Source organism: Chelonia mydas, chromosome 1 (genome assembly GCF_015237465.2).
Source record: "Chelonia mydas isolate rCheMyd1 chromosome 1, rCheMyd1.pri.v2, whole genome shotgun sequence".
In the NCBI taxonomy this organism is placed as follows: domain Eukaryota; kingdom Metazoa; phylum Chordata; order Testudines; family Cheloniidae; genus Chelonia; species Chelonia mydas.
In genome coordinates, this window is record NC_057849.1 from 205,562,905 (window position 1) to 205,583,365 (window position 20,461).

General features: G+C 44.3%; 1 protein-coding gene across 3 annotated transcripts in view; it reads left to right on the forward strand.

The window, feature by feature from the left end:
• Positions 1–507: 507 nt before the first annotated feature.
• FAM162A (family with sequence similarity 162 member A) overlaps positions 508–20,461 on the forward strand; it is a 33,281-nt gene continuing 13,327 nt past the window's right edge. Inside the window, exons 1-3 of one of the 3 annotated variants that reach the window (XM_037910430.2) lie at positions 508–724; positions 9,256–9,387; positions 15,829–15,937. In XM_037910430.2, the coding sequence (XP_037766358.1) occupies positions 706–724; positions 9,256–9,387; positions 15,829–15,937 (260 nt within the window). In that variant the 5' untranslated portion in view covers positions 508–705. Of the gene's footprint in view, positions 725–9,236; positions 9,388–15,828; positions 15,938–20,461 lie in introns of those variants that run through there. The other 2 variants (XM_037910437.2, XM_043552240.1) reach the window with 2 other exon arrangements.

Consider the following 20,461-nt stretch of genomic DNA (forward strand, 5'->3'; position numbering starts at 1 on the left):
CACAGGCAGCGCACGGAGTCATCCTCCCGCTCCCCGGGGCAGCAGGGACATGCCGGCTGCTTCTGGGAGCGGTGTGGGGCCAGGGCAGGCAGGGAGCCGGACTTAGCCCTGCTGCGCCGCTGCCCGGGAGCCGCCGGAGGTAAACGCTTCCTGGCCGGAGCCCACACCAAACTCCCTCCCATATCCAAACTCCCTCCCAGGGCCTGCACCCCTCACCCCCCAGCCTGGTGAAAGTGAGTGAGGGTGGGGGAGGGAGAGCAAGTGACAGAAGGCGGGGCAATGGAGCGAGTGGGGCGGGGCCTAGGGGAAGGGGCGGGGCCTAGGGGAAGGGGCGGGGAAGGGTATTTGGGTAGGTGTGGTGAGGCAGTGGGCAACACTACTCCTCCTCCCTGCACCCGATTTGGCCCCTGTCCGGCCTCCGCCTCCAGCGGCTTGACTCCCCTGCGCTCCCACCGCGCCCCCAGCTCAGACTCCGCCCCGCACGGGGGCGGGCCGCGCCAGGGCTGCTACGGCGCATGCTCGCTCAGCGGGCGCAGAGCCGCAGAGCGGCCCCGGAGGGGCTCGGCGCGGGCTGACCCTTCCCGCGGCCCGTCGCTCGGAGTCGCGGCTGGGTAGTGACGTGCGAGAGGCTCCGCCCCAGCCTGGCACCGCCCGAGAGACTCGACCCCGCGGGGACGGAGGTTGGACGCGCCCGGAGCCAGCGCCATGTGGGCCGCCGCCGCCGGTGAGTGACGGCGGGCGGCGAAGGGGGGCAGCAAGCTGATCCGGTGGGGAGCCGTGCGGTGGCGTGGGGGAGCGGCACGTGCAGCGCGGGGGCCTCGGCGGGCGGTGGGACCAGCGCGTGGCTCTTGGGCGTGCGGGGAAAGCCGGGCTCGAGACCGCAGATTGCTCTCTTAGTTCCAGTCGTCATTGCCTCACTGCGCCTGTCAAACTCAGGTTCAGGCGTTCAGACTTCATGGGCCCATGTTCTAGTCAGGACGGGGGCTCCCTTGAACTAGGGTCTGAAAAGCCAACTTTGCCAAGTCTACTTCAGATCAGAGAGTGGTGGAGACAAGTAACGTCCCTTTCATCTTCTCTATCTAGCTTCATTCCATGGGGTTTCACCGCTCTTCCTTAATTTGTTTCCTTGATGCATAGTCTAGCAAATAGAAAAGGAGGACTTGTGGCACCTTAGAGACTAACCAGTTTATTTGAGCATAAGCTTTCGTGAGCTAGAGCTCACTTCATCGGATGCATACTGTCTAACACAGTATGCATCCGATGAAGTGAGCTCTAGCTCACGAAAGCTTATGCTCAGATAAATTGGTTAGTCTCTAAGGTGCCACAAGTACTCCTTTTCTTTTTGTCTAGCAAATGTTGCACCACTTCCTCCCCCACCCTGCCCTACCCCAGATTCTGACTCCCTGGCCCATTGTCCCTAGCCACTTCTAAAGTGTCAAATAATGTTAGACCTGCCCTAAATCTCAGTCATGGGAAGTGGTGAAACCCTGGAATTAATTAATAGTAATTTTTAAAACTTTCCTGCTAGTAATAAAATATTTTGTAGTGTGTGCTTCAGTGTAACATTTAAAATCTCAATGTGGTTAATGAAAAGGACAGGAAGTGAAAATGTGACCTGCATTCTTCAGAGGTAAAAATCTATTCATCTTTTTCACCAGTCCTCCTATTTTGATGACTGCAACAAAAGATCATCCTACTAACAGCTTATTATTCTCTTGATTTGTGGCATAGATCGGGGTCCCTAACTTTTTGGCTGCATAAGCCCTTAGTTGCAAAATGGGGTTGCCTATATTTAAAACACTGCAGCAGCACAGTTGCATCCCTGCAGGGAAGACGCTACATTTAAAGATAGGAAGGTTTCACCTGTAGGTGTAGGTATTTCACCTCTCTGAGAGAGGGCAGCTAGGTCCACAGGAGAATTCTCCCGTTAACCTAGTGCTGTCTACGTCAAGGGTTAGGTAGGTTTAACTGTGTCACTCAGATATGGATTTTTCACACCCATGAGCAAGGAAGTTATACTGACCTAATTTCCTGGCACAGACCTGCCCTACTGTTTCCTGTAACCCCAGGCAGCAACAAAACAACTTAGTTACCAACAAATTAACACATTAAGTATGTTTAGTGCCCTCTAATGTGACACATGCACTTGCGTATTGCGACATAGCTTCTTGAAGTCCAGCCGTGTGATAGAAATTGCACATCTAATCTCCGATGTGACACCAATGGTAGATTGATACCAAAACTTGATGGACAGAAGTGTGCTGAATTCAGCTTCACACAAATTTGTGCTGGCAAATGGCACTGTCAGTATCAAGGCGCATGTTGCTGCATGTTGAGAGTGCAGGATATTCATTCTTGGCAGTGAACCAGAACTAGGGGAGAGAAAGTTGGGCATAAGTTTGATCACAGGAAATTTCAATGAGCTGTTCAGTTTCAGTTGCTGGCAAATCCATGGCATCAGGCTTAAACTGAAATGGGTTTTGCGCCCAGTCATATTCTCACATCTAAGTCCTAGTCCAGTGCCTTAACCACAAGACTATTCTTCCTCCCCAGTGTATGAAGCTTTTATCTATAGGACCTTCACTAAAGTTTCCGAACAACAATACACAAATTTCACGCTGTGATTGCATACTTTAAAGATCAAAAGCTAGAGAGTTAATGTTACTGCAGCTTTCATTTCTGCTTTGTTCAAACGCAATATTGTCAAACCAAAGCATTCAATAAATTAAGAATTAACCCTCAGAAATAATGAGATTTACTTAAAATCATGAGATGAAAATACATTTTGGTTTCTTATTTGCTTTCTAGTTTTTGAACTTTCAGGGTATACTTGGGTCATAATTTTCAAGCTCTCTGTAACCACCAGGGCTAAAAATTTACCTTTTTTATGTGAAAGCTGAGATTTCATGTAATCACATGACTCCACATGTTGGGGTTTTAAGAAAAATACCAAATACTGTGAGGCTTGGCAACACTGAACAGGGTGGCATGTCCTATCTCCTAGAGTACAGCAATGTGAGCTAAAATTCCAGGCACATTGGCCTTAAACCCATTCCTTCTTTGCAAGTCCTTTATGTCCTTTTTTGCTTCTTTATGAAGGCTTCAAAGGTTTTGTTGTGTTTTTTTTTTTTTGTTTTGTTTTGTTTTTAAAGTTTTGAGGGTTTTTTCTGCTTGTTTTTTAACATTTAGATGTTCAGGTTCTGTCATGGCTGGAAGGGGTTATGTCTAGAGGACTAGTGAAAGAGCCAAGACATCACAAGAGCCAAGAGAATGAAAGTTATGCTGCCTTATATTTTTTGATGGTTACACTTAAATTTTTGGAGGGGGTTTGGTTTCTTCTTCCTCCCCCTTAACACTTGTTTAACTTTAGTGACTAACATTTTGGGTCAACAAAGCCTTTTTTAAAGAATCAGCACCCTTACCCTTTTACTTAAGGAGTCACAATAAACACTCCCGAGTTCTCCCAGAGATCTTACAGCAAAACCAGGGAAGTTTAGACTTAACATTCCAGGTAATTCTAAGGTTTAAAATAAAAAACTGGGGAAAAAACCCTATTTGCTAATCCAGCATAAGGAGTAAAAAGGGACTAAGCCTAACTTTTTTTTTTAAAGGTGCCCTTGCAACGGATTTTTAGTGCCTGAATTTTCCTCCATTATAACTTTTCTAACAGTTTATAGATTCTAAGGCTGGAAGCAACCACTGTGATCATCTGCTCTGACCTTCTGTATAGCACAGGCCATAGAACTTCCCCAAAATAATTCCTATTTTTTGTAGATGTGAATTTTCTTCTGTTACACAATAAGGCAGCTGTCTCAATACTGTAAACTTCTGCTTTCCTATTGCTACCTCTGCCTCAAGTTTCTGACTTGGCCCTGGTCTACGCTACGAGTTTAGGTCGAATTTAGCAGCGTTAGATCCTTTTAACCCTGCATCCGTCCACACAATGAAGCCATTTTTGTTGACTTAAAGGTCTCTTAAAATCAATTTTTGTACTCCTCCCCAACGAGGGGATAAGCGCTGAAATGGACATCGCCGGGTCGAGTTTGGGTAGTGTGAATGCAATTCGACAGTATTGGCCTCCGGGAGCTATCCCAGAGTGCTCCATTGTGACGGCTCTGGACAGCACTCTCTGTTACCTCAATTTCCCTGGAAACCAACCCAGGGTTACATTTATATTGTTTTATTATGATGCCGCTGTTGCGGCGGTAGGGGGGTCACACTCGCATACTCACGCTCCCAGGACAGGCACAGCACTGGAGATGTCAGGATTCTTCAAGGTAAGTGTCCCACAGCGCAGAGATGGATGGTGTGATGAAGGTAAGTCTTCCCGAGGCACGATGGAATGCAATGCAGCGAACCAGTGGCCAGACAGTCCAGGCGAAGGGCCTTCATGGGAGATACAAGCTTGTGAGTGCACTCCTGAGCACATGGCCCCTTCCCCTTTTAAGGACCTGCTCCTCATGGCCTGCGACTACAGATGACTTGGCCGCATCTGGTTGGTCACACTCCACCTCGGCCAGTGTCCACGCAGGGTCGGTGCATTAGGTGTGTGACTGCTGCCTAATTAGAGTGCCAGACACCTTGTCTACCTGGGAGCTCTTCTGATCTTCCAGCTGTTCAACCAGCCCAATCATCCCACAAGCATTCCGGGGGCGGGAGGGGGAAAGCCACTTCACTTGTATTCAAAGAGGGAGATGAGACAAAAAGGGGGGGGGGGGGAGTATAACTGAAAAGTGTTTAAAAAGACACATTTTAGAGAACAATGGGTAGACTCTTTCACGGTGAACCAAGCTGTTAGCATTATATAGTACATGTGGTTTCGGTACAAGGTCGCATTTTGCCTCTTATATTGAGGGCCTGCAGTTTGGTGTGAGAGATCATACACGCAGGGCCAGGCAACAGAATTCAGCTTGCAGGCAGCCGTGGTAAGCCACAGTCTTTTGGCTTCTTTAACCTTCATAACATGTGGGAATGTTTTCAAACAGCAGCGCCCTCATTTCCCATACCAAGCACCCATTGGGTTGGCCATTTAAAATGGGTTGACCATTTAAAAGGAGGGGCTGCAGTTTTCGGGTTAACGTGCAGCACAGCTTAACCCCCCCCCCCCAGACCCCCCCCCCCCCCAATTCTCTGGATGATCGCTTCACCCCTCCCCCCACTGTGTGGCTAACAGCAGGGAGGATTTCTTTTCAGCCACAGGCGAACGGCCAGCTCTGAATGTCTCCTTAATTAAATTCCGCTATTTCAACCAGGTGACCATGAATAATATCACTCTTCTGAGGATAACACAGAGAGATAAAGAACAGATGTTGCTTGAATGCAAGCGAACACCGGGACCATATGCTGCCATGCTTTGTTATGAAATGATTCCAGACTATGTGCTACTGGCCTGGCGTGGTAAAGTGTCCTACATGGAGGACGGAATAAGGCTGCCCTACCCAGAAACCTTTTGCAAAGGCTTTGGGAGTACCTCCAGAAGAGCTTCATTGAGATGTCCCTGGAGGATTTCCGCTCCATCCCCAGACACGTTAACAGACTTTTCCAGTAGCTGTACTGGCCGCGAATGCATCCCAAGTCTTCAGGGCAAATTAATCATTAAAGACGCTTGCTTTTAAACCATGTATTATATTTACAAAGGAAAATCTACAAATTTTACAAACCAGAGGTGCCTTCTCCGCCTTCAAGGTCTGGGAGCCCGCCTTGGGAGGGTTGGGAGGGTATTGGATCCAGGATGATAAACAGTTCTTGGCTGTCTGGGAGAACAGTTTCACCCTCCTCCTCATCTTCCTCGTCCCCTAAGTCGTCATCCCTGTTGCATGAGACTCCCCCCTTGCAGGAGTACACGTACAGGGGTGGGGCAGTGGTAGGAGCACCCCTAGAACTGTATGCAGCTCAAATGTTTGAACACTCCCCCTATCATCTCCGTCCCAGAGGCTAGCACAGATAAGGCGAAAAAAAACGCACTCGAGATGAAATGCTCTCTGAGCTCATGCAGTCCTTCCGCATTGAAAGAGCTCAGCAAAATGCGTGGAGGCAAGCAATGTCAGAGTCCAGGAAAGCACAAAATGAACGCGAGGACAGGAGGCGGGAACAAGAGGAGAGGTGGTGGCAGCGTGATGAGAGGAAGTAGGATGCAATGCTGAGCCTACTGGAGGATCAAACTGATATGCTGTGGCATATGGCTGAGCTGCAGGAAAGGCAGCAGGAGCACAGACCACAGCTGCAGCCCCTATGTAACTACCTGCCCTCCTCCCACAAGTTCCATAGCCTCCTCACCCAGACCCCCAAGAACGCGGGGGGGAAGCCCTCCGGGCACCCAAGCACTTCACCCCAGAGGACTGTCCAAGCAACAGAAGGCTGGCATTCAATAAGTTTTGAAGTGCAGTGTGGCCTTGTCCTTCCCTCCTCTAGCACCCCACCTGGTGCTTCCATCCTCCCCCACCCCTCCCAGGCTACCTTGGCAGTTATCCCCCTATTTGTGTGACAAATTAATAATGCATGAATTTGAAACAACAATTATTTTATTGCCTCTGCAAGCAGTGATCGAAGGCGGAAGGTCAGTTGGCTTACAGGGAAGTAGAGTGAACCAAGGGGGCGGGTTTTGATCAAGGAGAAACAAACAGAACTGTCACACCATAGCCTGGCCAGTTTTCAAAGCTTCTCTGATGCGCAGCGCACCCTGCTGTGCTCTTCTTATCGCCCTGGTGTCTGGCTGTGCATAGTCAGCAGCGAGGCGATTTGCCTCAACCTCCCACCCTGCCATAAATGTCTCCCCCTTACTCTCACAGATATTGTGGCGCACACAGCAAGCAGTAATAACAATGGGAATATTGGTTTCGCTGAGGTCTAACCAAGTCAGTAAACTTTGCCAGCGCACTTTTAAATGTCCAAATGCACATTCTACCACCATTCTGCACTTGCTCAGCCTATAGTTGAACAGCTGCTGACTACTGTCCAGGGTGCCTCTGTATGGCTTCATGAGCCATGGCATTAAGGGGTATGTTGGGTCCCCAAGGATAACTATTGGCATTTCAACTTCCCCAATGGTTATTTTCTGGTCTGGAAAGTAAGTCCCTTGCTGCAGCTGTCCAGACAGACCAGAGTTCCTGAAGATGCGATAGTCATGTACCTTTCCTGGCCATCCCATGTTGATGTTGGTGAAACGTCCCTTGTGATCCACCAGTGCTTGCAGCACCATTGAAAAGTACCCCTTGCGGTTTATGTACTGGTTGCCAAGGTGGTCCAGTCCCAAGATAAGGATATGTGTTCCGTCTATCGCCCACCACAGTTAGAATCCCATTGCAGCAAAGCCATCCACTATGACTTATACATTTCCCAGAGTCACTACCCTTGATAGCAGCAGCTCAGTGATTGCGTTGGCTACTTGGATCACAGCAGCCCCCACAGTAGATTTGCCCACTCCAAATTGATTCCCAACTGACCGGAAGCTGTCTGGCATTGCAAGCTTCCACAGGGCTATTGCCACTGACCTGTGAACTGTGAGGGCTGCTCTCATCTTGGTATTCTTGCACCTCAGGGGAAAGCAAGTCACAAAGTTCCATGAAAGTGCCCTTACGCATGCGAAAGTTTCGCAGCCATTGGGAATCATCCCAGACCTGCAACACTATGTGGTCCCACCAGTCTGTGCTTGTCTCCTGGGCCCAGAATCAGCGTTCCATGGCATGAGCCTGCCCCATTGCCACCAGGATGTCCAAATTGTCGGGGACCCGTACTTTGAGAGAAGTCTGTGTCCATGTCCTCATCACTCTTGTCACTCTGCTGCTGTCGCCTCCTTGCCTGCCTTTGCAGGTTCTGGTTCTGAACATACTGCAGGATAATGCGCGAGATGTTTACAATGCTCATAACTGCCGCGGTGATCTGAGCGAGCTCCATGCTTGCCGTGATATGGCGTCTGCAAGAGAGCAGAGTTGCAGTGGAAGCGGTGGCTGACGACAGATGCCACGAGAATAGATATTTATAGAGAACGACGAGAGGACCTGTGAGGTGGATTCAGGAGAGCAGAGTTGCAGCGGAAGTGGGAGCCCATGACAGCCAACATGGAGAAATTCACTATCGAGACAACAAGTAGGAGAGCAGAGTTGGAGAGGAAGTGGTGATTGGATGACCAGTTTTGCAGACCTACTGCACCGTCTGCTGCCAGCAGCACCAGGACACAACAGCAGCGGTGTTGGTGAGCTGAGCGGGCTGCACGCTTGCCGTGGTATGGCGAGACAAGAGCAGGAGAGCAGAGTTGCAGCGGAAGCGGTGGATGGCAACAGTCATATAGAGGAGCTGCGAGGTGAATTCATGGCACCAGGAGAGCAGAGTTGCAGCGGAAGCGGTGGTTCGATGACGACGGTTAGCAGTCCTACTGCACCGTCTGCTGAAAGCAGTATGGCATCCGCACGGAGAAAAGGCGTGAAACGATTGTCTGCCGTTGCTTTCACGGAGGGAGGGGCGACTGACGACATATACCCAAAACCACCCGCGACAATGTTTTTGCCCTATCAGGCATTGGGAGCTTAACCCAGAATTTCAATGGGCGGCAGCGACTGTGGGAACTGTGGAATAGCTACCCACAGTGCAACCCTCCAAAAGTCGACGCTAGCCATGGTACTGTGGACGCACCCCGCCGACTTAATGCGCTTAGTGGGGACACACACAATCGACTGTATAAAATCACTTCCTAAAAAATGGACTTCTATAAATTTGACCTAATTCCGTAGTGTAGACATACCCTTAGTTTTGGAGTATGACAAGCCTGGTGAAAACCTGGTGCACTTCCTTTAAGTGGCATTGCCTGGATTGAAAGTGAGGCATCTGAAAGCACTAACGGCGTGTAATCATGATACCTACAGGGTCAGTGTTTAGGAAAGTGCTTACATAAAACTGCAGCATGGAAGAGTATGGTCAAGATCAGGTGAAGTGTTGAGATATCAAACTTTCTTTTTTTCTGTCAGTCTCTGTTATAAGTCCAGAGGTCTGTCCCACCTTACGCATTAGGTTTTTACTTTTTTCTAATTTCCTCGTATAAACACGTGCTTGCATATGTGTTCATATATTTTAAAAAAATTTATCTCAATGTAATGGATAACCAGGTCTACTGTAATTAAAGTTTAGAACAGTTTTCTGTTTAAAGCTCAACTCTTCTAAGTACTCTAAAATCTGCATGGTTACTCGGATTGCTTTGAAAATTTTTGAGTTACCTTTTGGATTCTGTTCAGCCCATTACCGCCCCTTTCTTCTGATTTCTAGGCAGAGCTACTAAGATGCTGGAAAGGAATGTTCCCTCAATTCTGAGACCAACTAAACGAATGGATCTGAAGATCAAGAGAGGTTTTTGCAGTAAATCACAGGAGGGGAGCAAACAAAAGCCTGAAGTAGGGGGTAAGCTTTTTGCTCTGAGATTCAAAGGTATCAGTGTTACTATTAGAGTAGCTACCAGGCTGAGGAACAAGTGTAAAGAACTGCTAAATAATCATTAAATCAAGAACATAGATCAAACGTCTTACGTATATATAGCACATTCATTCTAAAGCATACTCTTCACAATATGGTTTTTGTCAACCAAGCGTACGGACTATACATAGGGATCATTATCACTCTGAAATGGAGCTATCTCTGGGAAGGAACATGGTAGTTCAAAAGCGCATAGCAATGTCAGCCAACAAGTTGGTTCAGAAAGTGAAAAATTTCTTGCACAATGAAAACTTTAGCAGGTATTTAGGTAGCCAGAATGTCCTGAGTAAGAATTTAGTCAAATACAAGGCTCTGCTCTTTTGAAAAGGACTTAAGTTTTCTCTCTCACTCAAAAGACAGAACTTAGATGTCAAATCCAAGACTGTCTGTATTACTAATCAAAGGAAAGCTTTTTCTTTTTAGGGACAGCCTTCTTTTCTTAGTAGGTTAAGAGAAGTTCTTGTTTGATAGTTTATGCATTCAGAATCTCCCAGTTGCATTCTGTAACTAATCACTTCCTTCCCACAATCAGTCTGTTTTTATATTTGTGAGTGTTGTGATAGTGTTGAGAATTCCTTAGCAGAGCCCTTCCCACAGCAGGGCAGTGATCCACTAGAAGTATGCTGCCTCTGCACTGCAGGATCATTTTGAGTTTGCCACTGACCTAGTTCATCCTTTGAGACGGGATTCCTTTTCCTTTCAAGTCAGTGATAGGTCTGGTATCCGATTTTATCTTTAAGATTAGAATGAACAGTGATAATCTATACCGGACCCTCTGTGTAACAGACCAATTATTGGTTTGACTGTCGGTGCCAATGGGTAAAAAGTAGGCCTGTCAAGTGATTAAAAAAATTAATTGTGTGATTAATCGCACTATTAATACAATGCCATTTATTTAAATATCTTTGGATGTTTTCTACATTTTCTAATATATTTATTTCAGTTACTACACAGAATACAAAGTGTACAGTGCTCACTTTATATAGTTTTTATTACAGATATTTGCACAGTAAAAAACAAAAGAAATAGTATTTTCCAATTCACTTTATACAAGTACTGTAGTGCAGTCTCTTTATCATGAAAGTTGAACTTACAAATGTAGAATTATGTACAAAAAATAACTGCACTCAAAAATAAAACAATGTAAAACTTTAGAGCCTACAGGTCCATTCAGTCCTACTTCTTGTTCAGCCAATCGCTCAGACAAACAAGTTTGTTTACATTTGCTGCCGACTTCTTGTTTACAGTGTCACCTGAAAGTGACAATAGGTGTTTGCATGCCACTGTTGTAGCCGGTGTCACAAGATATTTATGTGCCAGATGCACTAAAAATTCATATGTCCCTTCATGCTTCAACCACCCTTCCAGAGGACATGCATCCATGCCAATGACGGGTTCTGTTCGATAACGAACCAAAACAGTGCGGACTAACACATGTTCATTTTCATCATCTGAGTCAGATGCCACCAGCAGAAGGTTAATTTTCTCTTTTGGTGGTTCAATTCTGTCATTTCCGCATCAGACTGTTGCTCTTTTAAGACTTCTGAAAGCATGCTCCACACCTCGTCCCTCTCAGATTTTGGAAGGTACTTCAGATTCTTAAACCTTGGGTCAAGTGCTGTAGCTATCTTTAGAAATCTCACATTGGTATCTTCTTTGCGTTTTGTCAAATCTGCAGTGAAAGTGTTCTTAAAACGAACAACATATGCTGGGTCATCATCCGAGACTGCTATAACATGAAATATATGGCAGAATGCGGGTAAAACAGAGCAGGAGACATACCGTTCTCCACCAGCGAATTCAATCACAAATTTAATTAACACTTTTAAAAAAAAAAAAAAAAAAACATGCGTCATCAGCATGGAAGCGTGTCCTCTGGAATGGTGGCCGAAGCATGCAGGGGCATACGAATGTTTAGCATATCTGGCACGTAAATACCTTGCAGTGCCAGCTACAAAAGTGCCATGCAAACGCCTGTTCTCACTTTCAGGTGACACAGTAAGAGGCAGGCAGCATTATGTCCTGTAAATGTAAACAAACTTGTTTGTCTTAGCAATTGGCTGAACAAGAAGTAGGACTGAGTGGACTTAGTTTTGTTTTTGAGTGCAGTTATGTAACAAAAAAACTACATTTGTAAGTTGCACTTTCACGATAAAGAGATTGCACCACAGTATTTATATGACGTGAATTGAAAAATACTATTTATCATTTTTACAGTGCAAATATTCGTAATAAAAATGTGCAAATATTCGTAATAAAAATGTGCACTGTACACTTTGTATTTTATGTTGTATCGGAAATCAATATATTTGAAAATGTAGAAAAATATCCAAAAATATTTAATACATTTCAATTGGTATTCTATTGTTTAGCAGTGCGATTAATCACGATTAATTTTTTTTTAGTTAATCGCGTGAATTAACTGCGATTAATTGACAGCCCTAGTAAAAAAGCATTCTTAAATATGAGGCATTAGCCACATTTGTGTTGAAAACAAAGCGTAAATTGCCCCCCTTTGCTTGTGTATGGACCGGGAGAATGAGTTTGGAAGAGAGAGGCATTGAGGGTCTGATCCTGTGCCCATTGAAGTCAACGACAAAGTTCTCGTCAACTTCACTGGTTTGGCATATGGTCCTGAGACCTACAGTATTCTTAAGAAGAGCTCTTTACATCGCCAGGTAAGATAAAGGCTTATGCTCCATCGCAAACTGTGACGCAGACAGGAAATTCTGTAGCAGTTTCATTTAACATTTTTAAAATGAGGATTTTAATTAAATACAAAAATAATCAGTATAGCTGCTGATATCAATATTAAATATCCTCCTAAGACAAGAGAGAGTGAGTTTCAGGATGGATTGATTTAGATCAAAGCAATTTAAATCACCAATCTTAATCATGATTTAAATCACCAAGCAGAAAACCTGATTGAAATAATAAATTTTAATCATGTTTTGCATTAACATTTTTTAACATTGCATTAACATATTTCCCTAATGAAATGTTGATTCTTATTGGTTGGTAACCATTACAACATGCTGATTTGCAACCAGATCTACTCTTTGCATTACATTTGGTGCTTCTTTTTGTTAGTCAGGAGGCTACACTAGAGCTGTTCACATTTATTTAAGCAATTAGCTTAACTTCTGTTTGTTTAATTTTTAATTTTAACTTTTTTTTATGTTACATTTCTTATTTATTAGGTTAATTTTTATTTGTGATTCTATGTCAAGCTCTGTTTGGATGGAAATTCAGATTCAGTTAAAATGCACAAAACATCATTTTACCTTTTATTTAATAACTAAAAGACTACCTTAAACTTTTTTTTCTTAGGTTTCCAGGACATGGAATGCTTTTTTTGGTTTTGTTTTGGTTTTTTTACTTAAATGTTCAGTAAATCTATTACATAGTTTAGATAGGTAGATAATTTTATCTATAGTTAGTAAATTGAACTAATTTGTTTCTGGTCACCATGTCCTTTGAGATTTTAAAACTAGTAGATTTCATCCTCACACCTAGTTTTTATTCAAAGATTGGAAGAGGAAAAACGAGCTTTCCTGCTTTTTCATCTCTCAACTTGTTTCTTACCTTTGAATGAACTAATCATTGAACTGAACTAGTTGAGTGAAATGAAAATATTCTCACTGCTCCTGCAGAAGAGGTTATTGCTCTCAAAAGCTGGGTTAGCACTTCAACAAACTCTGTTTCCCGCTGCTTAGGCATTGAGTTCCACACTAGTTCAATGGGCTGACTTTAAAACTTCGGCAGCAAACATGTACTGCTTAATGTTTTGGTAGCTACTTCAAATAATTGTAATAGATTATAATAAGTTTAAACCTTAAATCTGAAATTGGCAACTTATGTTAATTTTAAATAGGTTACTTTTTTATAAACTTTATTTAATTTACATTTTAAAAAATTCAATTTAAATAATCATTTAAAAAATTGTTAATCCACCTTGGGTAGTTCGTAGCTGTGGTATGTTTCCATCCCTCTAATGTTCTTGTTACAATGATTAGCAGTGACATTGTTGGTGATAAAATAGTTTATATTTAGGTTTCATAGTTAGCAACTCATTGAGATAAACGTGGGCAGCTCACAGGTCTTAGGTAATATTTTGTGGCTGCTTGCTGACAAAGGATGACAAAAGGCATTAGTTATTCCTGGTTCATGTTTCCAAGGTTGTCCTCACAAATGTGAGGGCTAGAAACATAAGACCTATTTTCTACTTTTTCACGTTCTTTTGTAGTAATTTCTAGCTGTGCAAAGTAGATGTGAAATGCCACCAGGTTAGAATGGTGGTACATGACACTTAGCCAGTATGTTACAGTAGTGCAGTATTTCTCAGACTCTTGAAAGCTGAGCCTACCTTCAGGAGAACGTAACCAATCTCATCCTCTTCACTCCCACCATATGTTGCTAAATTGAAAACATTGGTAGGCCGTTCAGAACATACTTCCTCTCCTTACATGTTTGGAAAAACAGTGAAATAGTTAACCAAATGTTGGCTTCTAAATTGTTGTCATTGGCATGTGAGCACCCGTTAAAACGAGTAAAGCGGTTCACGTCTGAGGTTCTCTACAAACTGAGGCTGACTTTTCTGCAGTGGCTACATTTGAATCACATTTTAAAAGGTTTTCTTCTCAACCATAGCAACTGGAGACTTACTTTTATTTTAATGAAAGTTGAATCTCTGGAGCTAGTCCTTCAACATGGATTCACCAAGGGCAAGGCATGCCTGCCCAACCTGATTGCCTTCTATGATGAGATAACTGGCTCTGTGAATATGGGGAAAGCGGTGAACATGATATATCTTGACTTTAGCAAAGCTTTTGATACGGTCTCCCACAGTATTCTTGCCAGCAAGTTAAAAAAGTATGGAGTGGATGAATGGACTATAAGGTGGATATTTCTACTGGCTAGATGGTCGGGCTCAACAGGTAGTGATCAATGGCTCGATGCCTAGTTGGCAGCTGGTATCAAGCGGAGTGCCCCAGGGGTCTGTCCTTGGGCTGGTTTTGTTCAACAACTTCATTAAAGATCCAGATGATGGGATGGATTGCACCCTCAGCAAATTTGCAGATGGCACTAAGCTGTGGGGAGAGGTAGATACGCTGGAGGGTAGGGATAGGGTCCAGAGTGACCTAGCCAGATTGGAGTATTGGGCTAAAAGAAATCTGATGAGGTTCAACAAGGGCAAGTGCAGAGTCCTACACTTAGGACAGAAGAATTCCATGCACTGTTACAGGCTGGGGACCGACTGGCTAAGCAGCAGTTCTGCAGAAATGGACTTGGGATTACAGTGGACAAGAAGCTGGACATGAGTCAATCATGTGCCCTTGTTGCCAAAAAGGCTAATGGCATAATGGGCTGCATTAGTAGGAGCATTGCCAGCAGATCGAGGGAAGTGATTATTCCCTTCTATTCGGCACTGGTGAGGCCACATCTGGAGTATTGTGTCCCAGTTTTGCTCCCCCCCACAACTACAGAAAGGATGTGAACAAATTGGAGAGAGTCCAGCAGAGGGCAACAAAAATTATTAGGAGGCTGGGGCACATGACTTATGAGGAGAGGCTGAGGGAACTGGGCTTATTTAGGCTGCAGAAGAGAAGAGTGAGGGGGGGATTTGACAGCAGCCTTCAACTACCCGAAGGGGGGTTCCAAAGAGGATGGAGCTAAGCTGTTCTCAGTGGTGGCAGATGACACCACTGAGCAATGGTCTCAGGTTGTAGTGGGGGATGTCTAGGTTGAATAATAGGAAAAACTATTTCACAAGGAGGGTGGTGAAGCGCTGGAATGGGTTACCTAGGGAGGTGGTGGAATCTCCATCCTTAAAGGTTTTTGGCTTGACAAAGCCCTGTCTGGGATGATTTAGTTGGGGTTGGCCCTGCTTTGAGCAGAGGGGTTGGACTAGTTGACCTCCCGAGGTCTCTTCCAACCCTAATCTTCTATGATTCATGCTCAGCGGTTTAGGAAATACTATCCTATTGTAACATAGCTAATACACACTTTCTACAGGTGTAAATTATGATAAAAGCTGCAAGGCAGTGGAGAACCAGCCCCACAATATTTTTTTTTTAAATTAATACTTTGATTCTGGGGAATGATTCTGTGAAAGCTGTGGGTTCTGAGGCACATTCTGTGCCTTCAGAATTGTGGAGTACATGGGGCCCTGGGTAAAGTTCTGTCGCCTTAAACTTGGTTCAGTTCCACATGCCCTTACAGCTTCTCTAGGAGCGCTCATGTGATATTTCTGCTCCCTCTTTAGTTACAGCAGAGCTCATGCCTGCAGATTTGTGTTACTCACCCTGACAGTTTCATTAAGCTATGATTATTCTGTATATTGTATCTTCTCTTCCATATTTGCTATAGGGCATTCCACCTTCAAAGTGCCAGGACACAAGCCCTCAGACTGGGAAAAGAAGGTTCTGCTGTGGGCAGGCCGTTTCAAAAAAGTAGATGATATACCAGAGACTGTCTCGTAAGTGCCAATCCTGAAATTATAAGTACACTAATGTATGCCTACCGAGAAACAAGTATACAGGACTGAGTATCGGTTCTGCAGAGGTGTGACGTCAGGAACATGATATGATTGAAATCTAACACTGCTGTGATCTCCATATCCTGATGTAGAGAGCATGCAGTTAGCTCCCTCGTGATTCTCCCAAAAGGAAGACGAATAAGTAGCAGTCATTTCAATGAAGGAGACCCTGAACCAGCTATTTTTGTCCTAATTTTTTTTAAAACCTTTTGCAAACCTTAGTATGAATAAAAATATTTTCCTGATTTTTTTAAATGTCCATGAAAAGTGTTTTATATTTGTTTCATGAAAAGTACATCATTCAATAATTATTGAAACGAGACTCCTAATATAAACCATATGATCATAAATAATAATTATATTATCAATTATAATCAATTATCAATTATATCTCCCTTGGGATTTAAACTAAGCAAATAGTAGATTAGGCCTCTAATGAAAATAAAACGTTGTCAAAATTTCTCTGCAGCAAGTCTAGCCTCAGTGCAAACCCTGTGCTCGTCTGTGAGAACCAGAAAGTAAACTGACCATTTTAGACTCTCTGTCCAGGCAGGATGAAATGTAAATCGTACTTAAAAAAACCTCTTTGAATAATTACACCTGGCGTTAATAATGTAGATAAGGACTTTTCTTTTTTAAATGTGTTATGTTGACAATGTCTGTTTAAAATCCTTTTGTAAAAGTGAACCCCACGTGAATTAAACTTTGCACCATTTTGGGAATGTAACAGGGCCTGTGGGACCACTGTGCCCCCCTGAACTCTCTCCAGCCTGGGCTGTCTCTCACAATGCCTTGCTAGTGACCAGCAGAAAACCCATCCAGGTGCTGTTATCACTCAGCATAACAACATGTGGAGCCCCATGCCTAGCTAGATTGCATGAATGCTCCCAGAGCCACTCATGAATCATACAGAGAAAGGCACCAGAGCCAAATCCTCCCAGCACTGTATTTCAGGAATATACCATCTTGCACTGCTCAAGACGAGTAATGCAGATTTATTAAGTGCTTCACCGCTTCATCAATGGAAAGTGGATATACACCAACCGTTGCTGAGTCTCCAGGCAAGGTTGAGCAATTCCCCTGGTGTGGCCTTATGCAGGCGAGCCATTACATTGTAGCTCCCTTGCTGGACAATGGTTGTTGATGGGCTGATTGATACTCCACCAGGGTGTTGGTTACTTTCCTTGTGGTTGCCTCTGGGGAGCTAATATCTGGCTGATTCCCAAACTTACAGCATGTTTTAGCTTTTTGACCTGAGGGCTACATCTGGGTATGGAAATTGTATGGCGGGCCATGAATGCTTACAAAATTGGGTTTGGGGTGCAGGAGGGGGTGAGGGCTCCGGCTGGGGGTCCAGGCTCTGGGATGGGGTTGGGGATGAGGGGTGTGCAGTTCAGGAGGGTGCTCCAGGCTGGGATCGAGGGGTTTGGAGGGCAGGAGGGGGATCAGGGCTGGGGTTGGGGGTGGGCTCAGGGGTTCAAGCTCCGGGCAGCACTTACCTCAAGCTGCTCCTGGAAATCTGCAGTTCCTGGCCAGTGGAAGCTGCGAGAGCGGTGCTTGGGGCGAGGGCAGTACGCAGAGCCCCCTGGCTGCCCGTAAATGTAGGAGCCAGACAGGGGACATGCCGCTGCTTGCGGGAGTCGTGTGGAGTGGTGGCATGCACGTGCCGAGCGACCCCCGACCCCACCCCCTGGCTGAAGCGGGGACTCAAGGGCCGGATTAAATCGGCTGGCGGGCCAGATAGTTTGCCCACCCCCGTTTTAGTGAGAACCATACAACACAATTCTCATAACTTCATGTGTGTTAATGATATACATATATGGATAGAGTAATGACTTTCAGCAGATCATAACCTTTCCCCTGATACCTTACAAGGCATGCTTTATAGGTAAGATCACGATTATATACAAATGGGGAATATGGGGGTTCCAGGACACTCCCTCAAGGTATAGAATGTCACAAGGAAGATAAGTACATCTGGGGATTCCCTCTAAAACATGGTCCATCCTGTGTAAATACATGATGCAGAGACAGAACATCCTCTATAATTCTTATCTTTTTAAGGTGCAGATCAGCACTGAATCTAAGTGGTAAATAGCTTTATTGGTAAGCATAGAATCATACATTTTAAGGTCACAAGGGACCATTATGATCATCTAGTCTGACCTCCTGCACAACGCAGACCACAGAATCTCACCCACCAACTCCGGTAACAAACCCATAACATATGTCTGAACTATTGAAGTCCTCAAATCGTGGTTTAAAGACTTCAAGGTGCAGAGAATCCTCCAGCAGGTGACCCATGCCCCACGCTGCAGAGGAAGGTGAAAAACCCCCAGGGCTTCTGCCAATCTGCCCTGGAGGAAAATTCTTTCCCAACCCCAAATATGGCGATCAGCTAAACCCTGAGCATGTGGGCAAGACTCACCAGCCAGCCACCCAGGAAAGAATTCTCTGTAGTAACTCAGATCCCACCCCATCTAACATCCCATCACAGGCCATTGGGCATATCTACCGCTAATAGTTGAAGATCAATTAATTGGCAAAATTAGGCTATCCCATCATATCATCTCCTCCATAAACTTACCAAGTTTAGTGTTGAAGCCAGGTATGTCTTTTGCCCTCACTACTTCCCTTGGAAGGCTGTTCCAGAACTTCACTCCTCTGATGGTTAGAAACCTTCGTCTAATTTCAAGTCTAAACTTTCTGATGGCCAGTTTATATCCATTCGTTCTTGTGTCCACATTGATACTGAGCTTAAATAATTCTTCTCCCTCCGTGGTATTTATATCTCTGATATATTTATAGATAGCAATCATATCTCCTCTCAGCCTTCTTTTGGTTAGGCTAAACAAGCCAAGGTCTTCGAGTCTCCTTTCATAAGACAGGTTTTCCATTCCTCGGATCATCCTAGTAGCCCTTCTCTGTACCTGTTCCAGTTTGAATTCATCTTTCTTAAACATGGGAGACCAGAACTGCACACAGTATTCCAGATGAGGTCTCACCAGTGCCTTGTAGAGCGGTACTAACACCTCCTTATCTCTACTGGAAATACCTCGCCTGATGCATCCCAAGACCGCGTTAGCTTTTTTCACGGCCATATCACATTGATGGCTCATAGTCATCCTGTGATCAACCAATACTCCGAGGTCCTTCTCCTCCTCTGTTACTTCCAAGTGATGTGTCCCCAGTTTATAACAGCAATTCCTTGTTATTAATCCCTAAATGCATGACCTTGCACTTTTCACTATTAAATTTCATCCTATTACTATTACTCAAGTTTACAAGGTCATCCAGATCTTCCTGTATGATATCCCAGTCCTTCTCTGTATTGGCAATACCTCCCAGCTTTGTGTCATCTGTAAACTTTATTAGCACGTTCCCGCTTTTTGTGCCAAGGTCAGTAATAGATTAAATAAGATTGGTCCCAAAACTGATCCTTGAGGAACTCCACTAGTAACCTCCTTCCAGCCTGACAGTTCACCTTTCATTGTGACCCGCTGTAGTCTCCCCTTTAACCAGTTCCTTATCCACCTTTCAATTTTCATATTGATCCTCATCTTTTCCAGTTTAGCTGCTAATTCCCCATGTGGAACCGTATCAAATGCCTTACTGAAATTGAGGTAAATTAGATCCACTGCGTTTCCTTTGTCTAAAAAATCTGTTACCTTCTCAAAGAAGGACATCAGGTTGGTTTGACACAATCTACCTTTTGTAAAGCCATGTTGTATTTTGTCCCAATTACATTTGACCTCAATGTCTTTAACTATATGAGACTGGATTGGAATTAATTTGCAAATTGGATACAATTAACTTAAGTTTGAATAGAGACTGGGAGTGGTTGAGTCATTATACTAAGTGAAACTATTTCCCCTTGTTTATTCCCCCCTGCCCCTCCCCCTCCCCCGTTCCTCAGACGTTCTTGTTAACTCCTGGAAATGTGCTGGAAATGGACCATCTTGATTATCACTTCAAAAGGTTTTCTCTCTCCCCCCACCCCACTCTCCTGCTGGTAATACCTCATGTTAAGTGATCACTCTCCATACAATGTATATTTTTTCATGGTCTCTGTGTATATAAAATCTCCTCACTGTACTTTCCACTTTATGCATCCGATGAAGTGAGCTGTAGCTCACGAAAGCTTATGCTCAAATAAATTGGTTCGTCTCTAAGGTGCCACAAGTACTCCTTTTCTTTTTGCGAATAGACTACCACGGCTGCTACTCTGAAACTTAATTACTTTCTCCTTCAAAATTTTTTCCAAGACCTTGCTCACTACAGATGTCAGACTAACAGGCCTGTAGTTACCCGGATCACGTTTTTCCCCTTTCTTAAAAATAGGAATTATGTTAGCAATTCTCCAGTCATACGGTTCAACCCCTGAGTTTACAGACTGATTAAAATTCTTGCGAATGGGCTTGCAATTTCATGTGCCAGTTCCTTTAATATTCTTGGATGAAGATT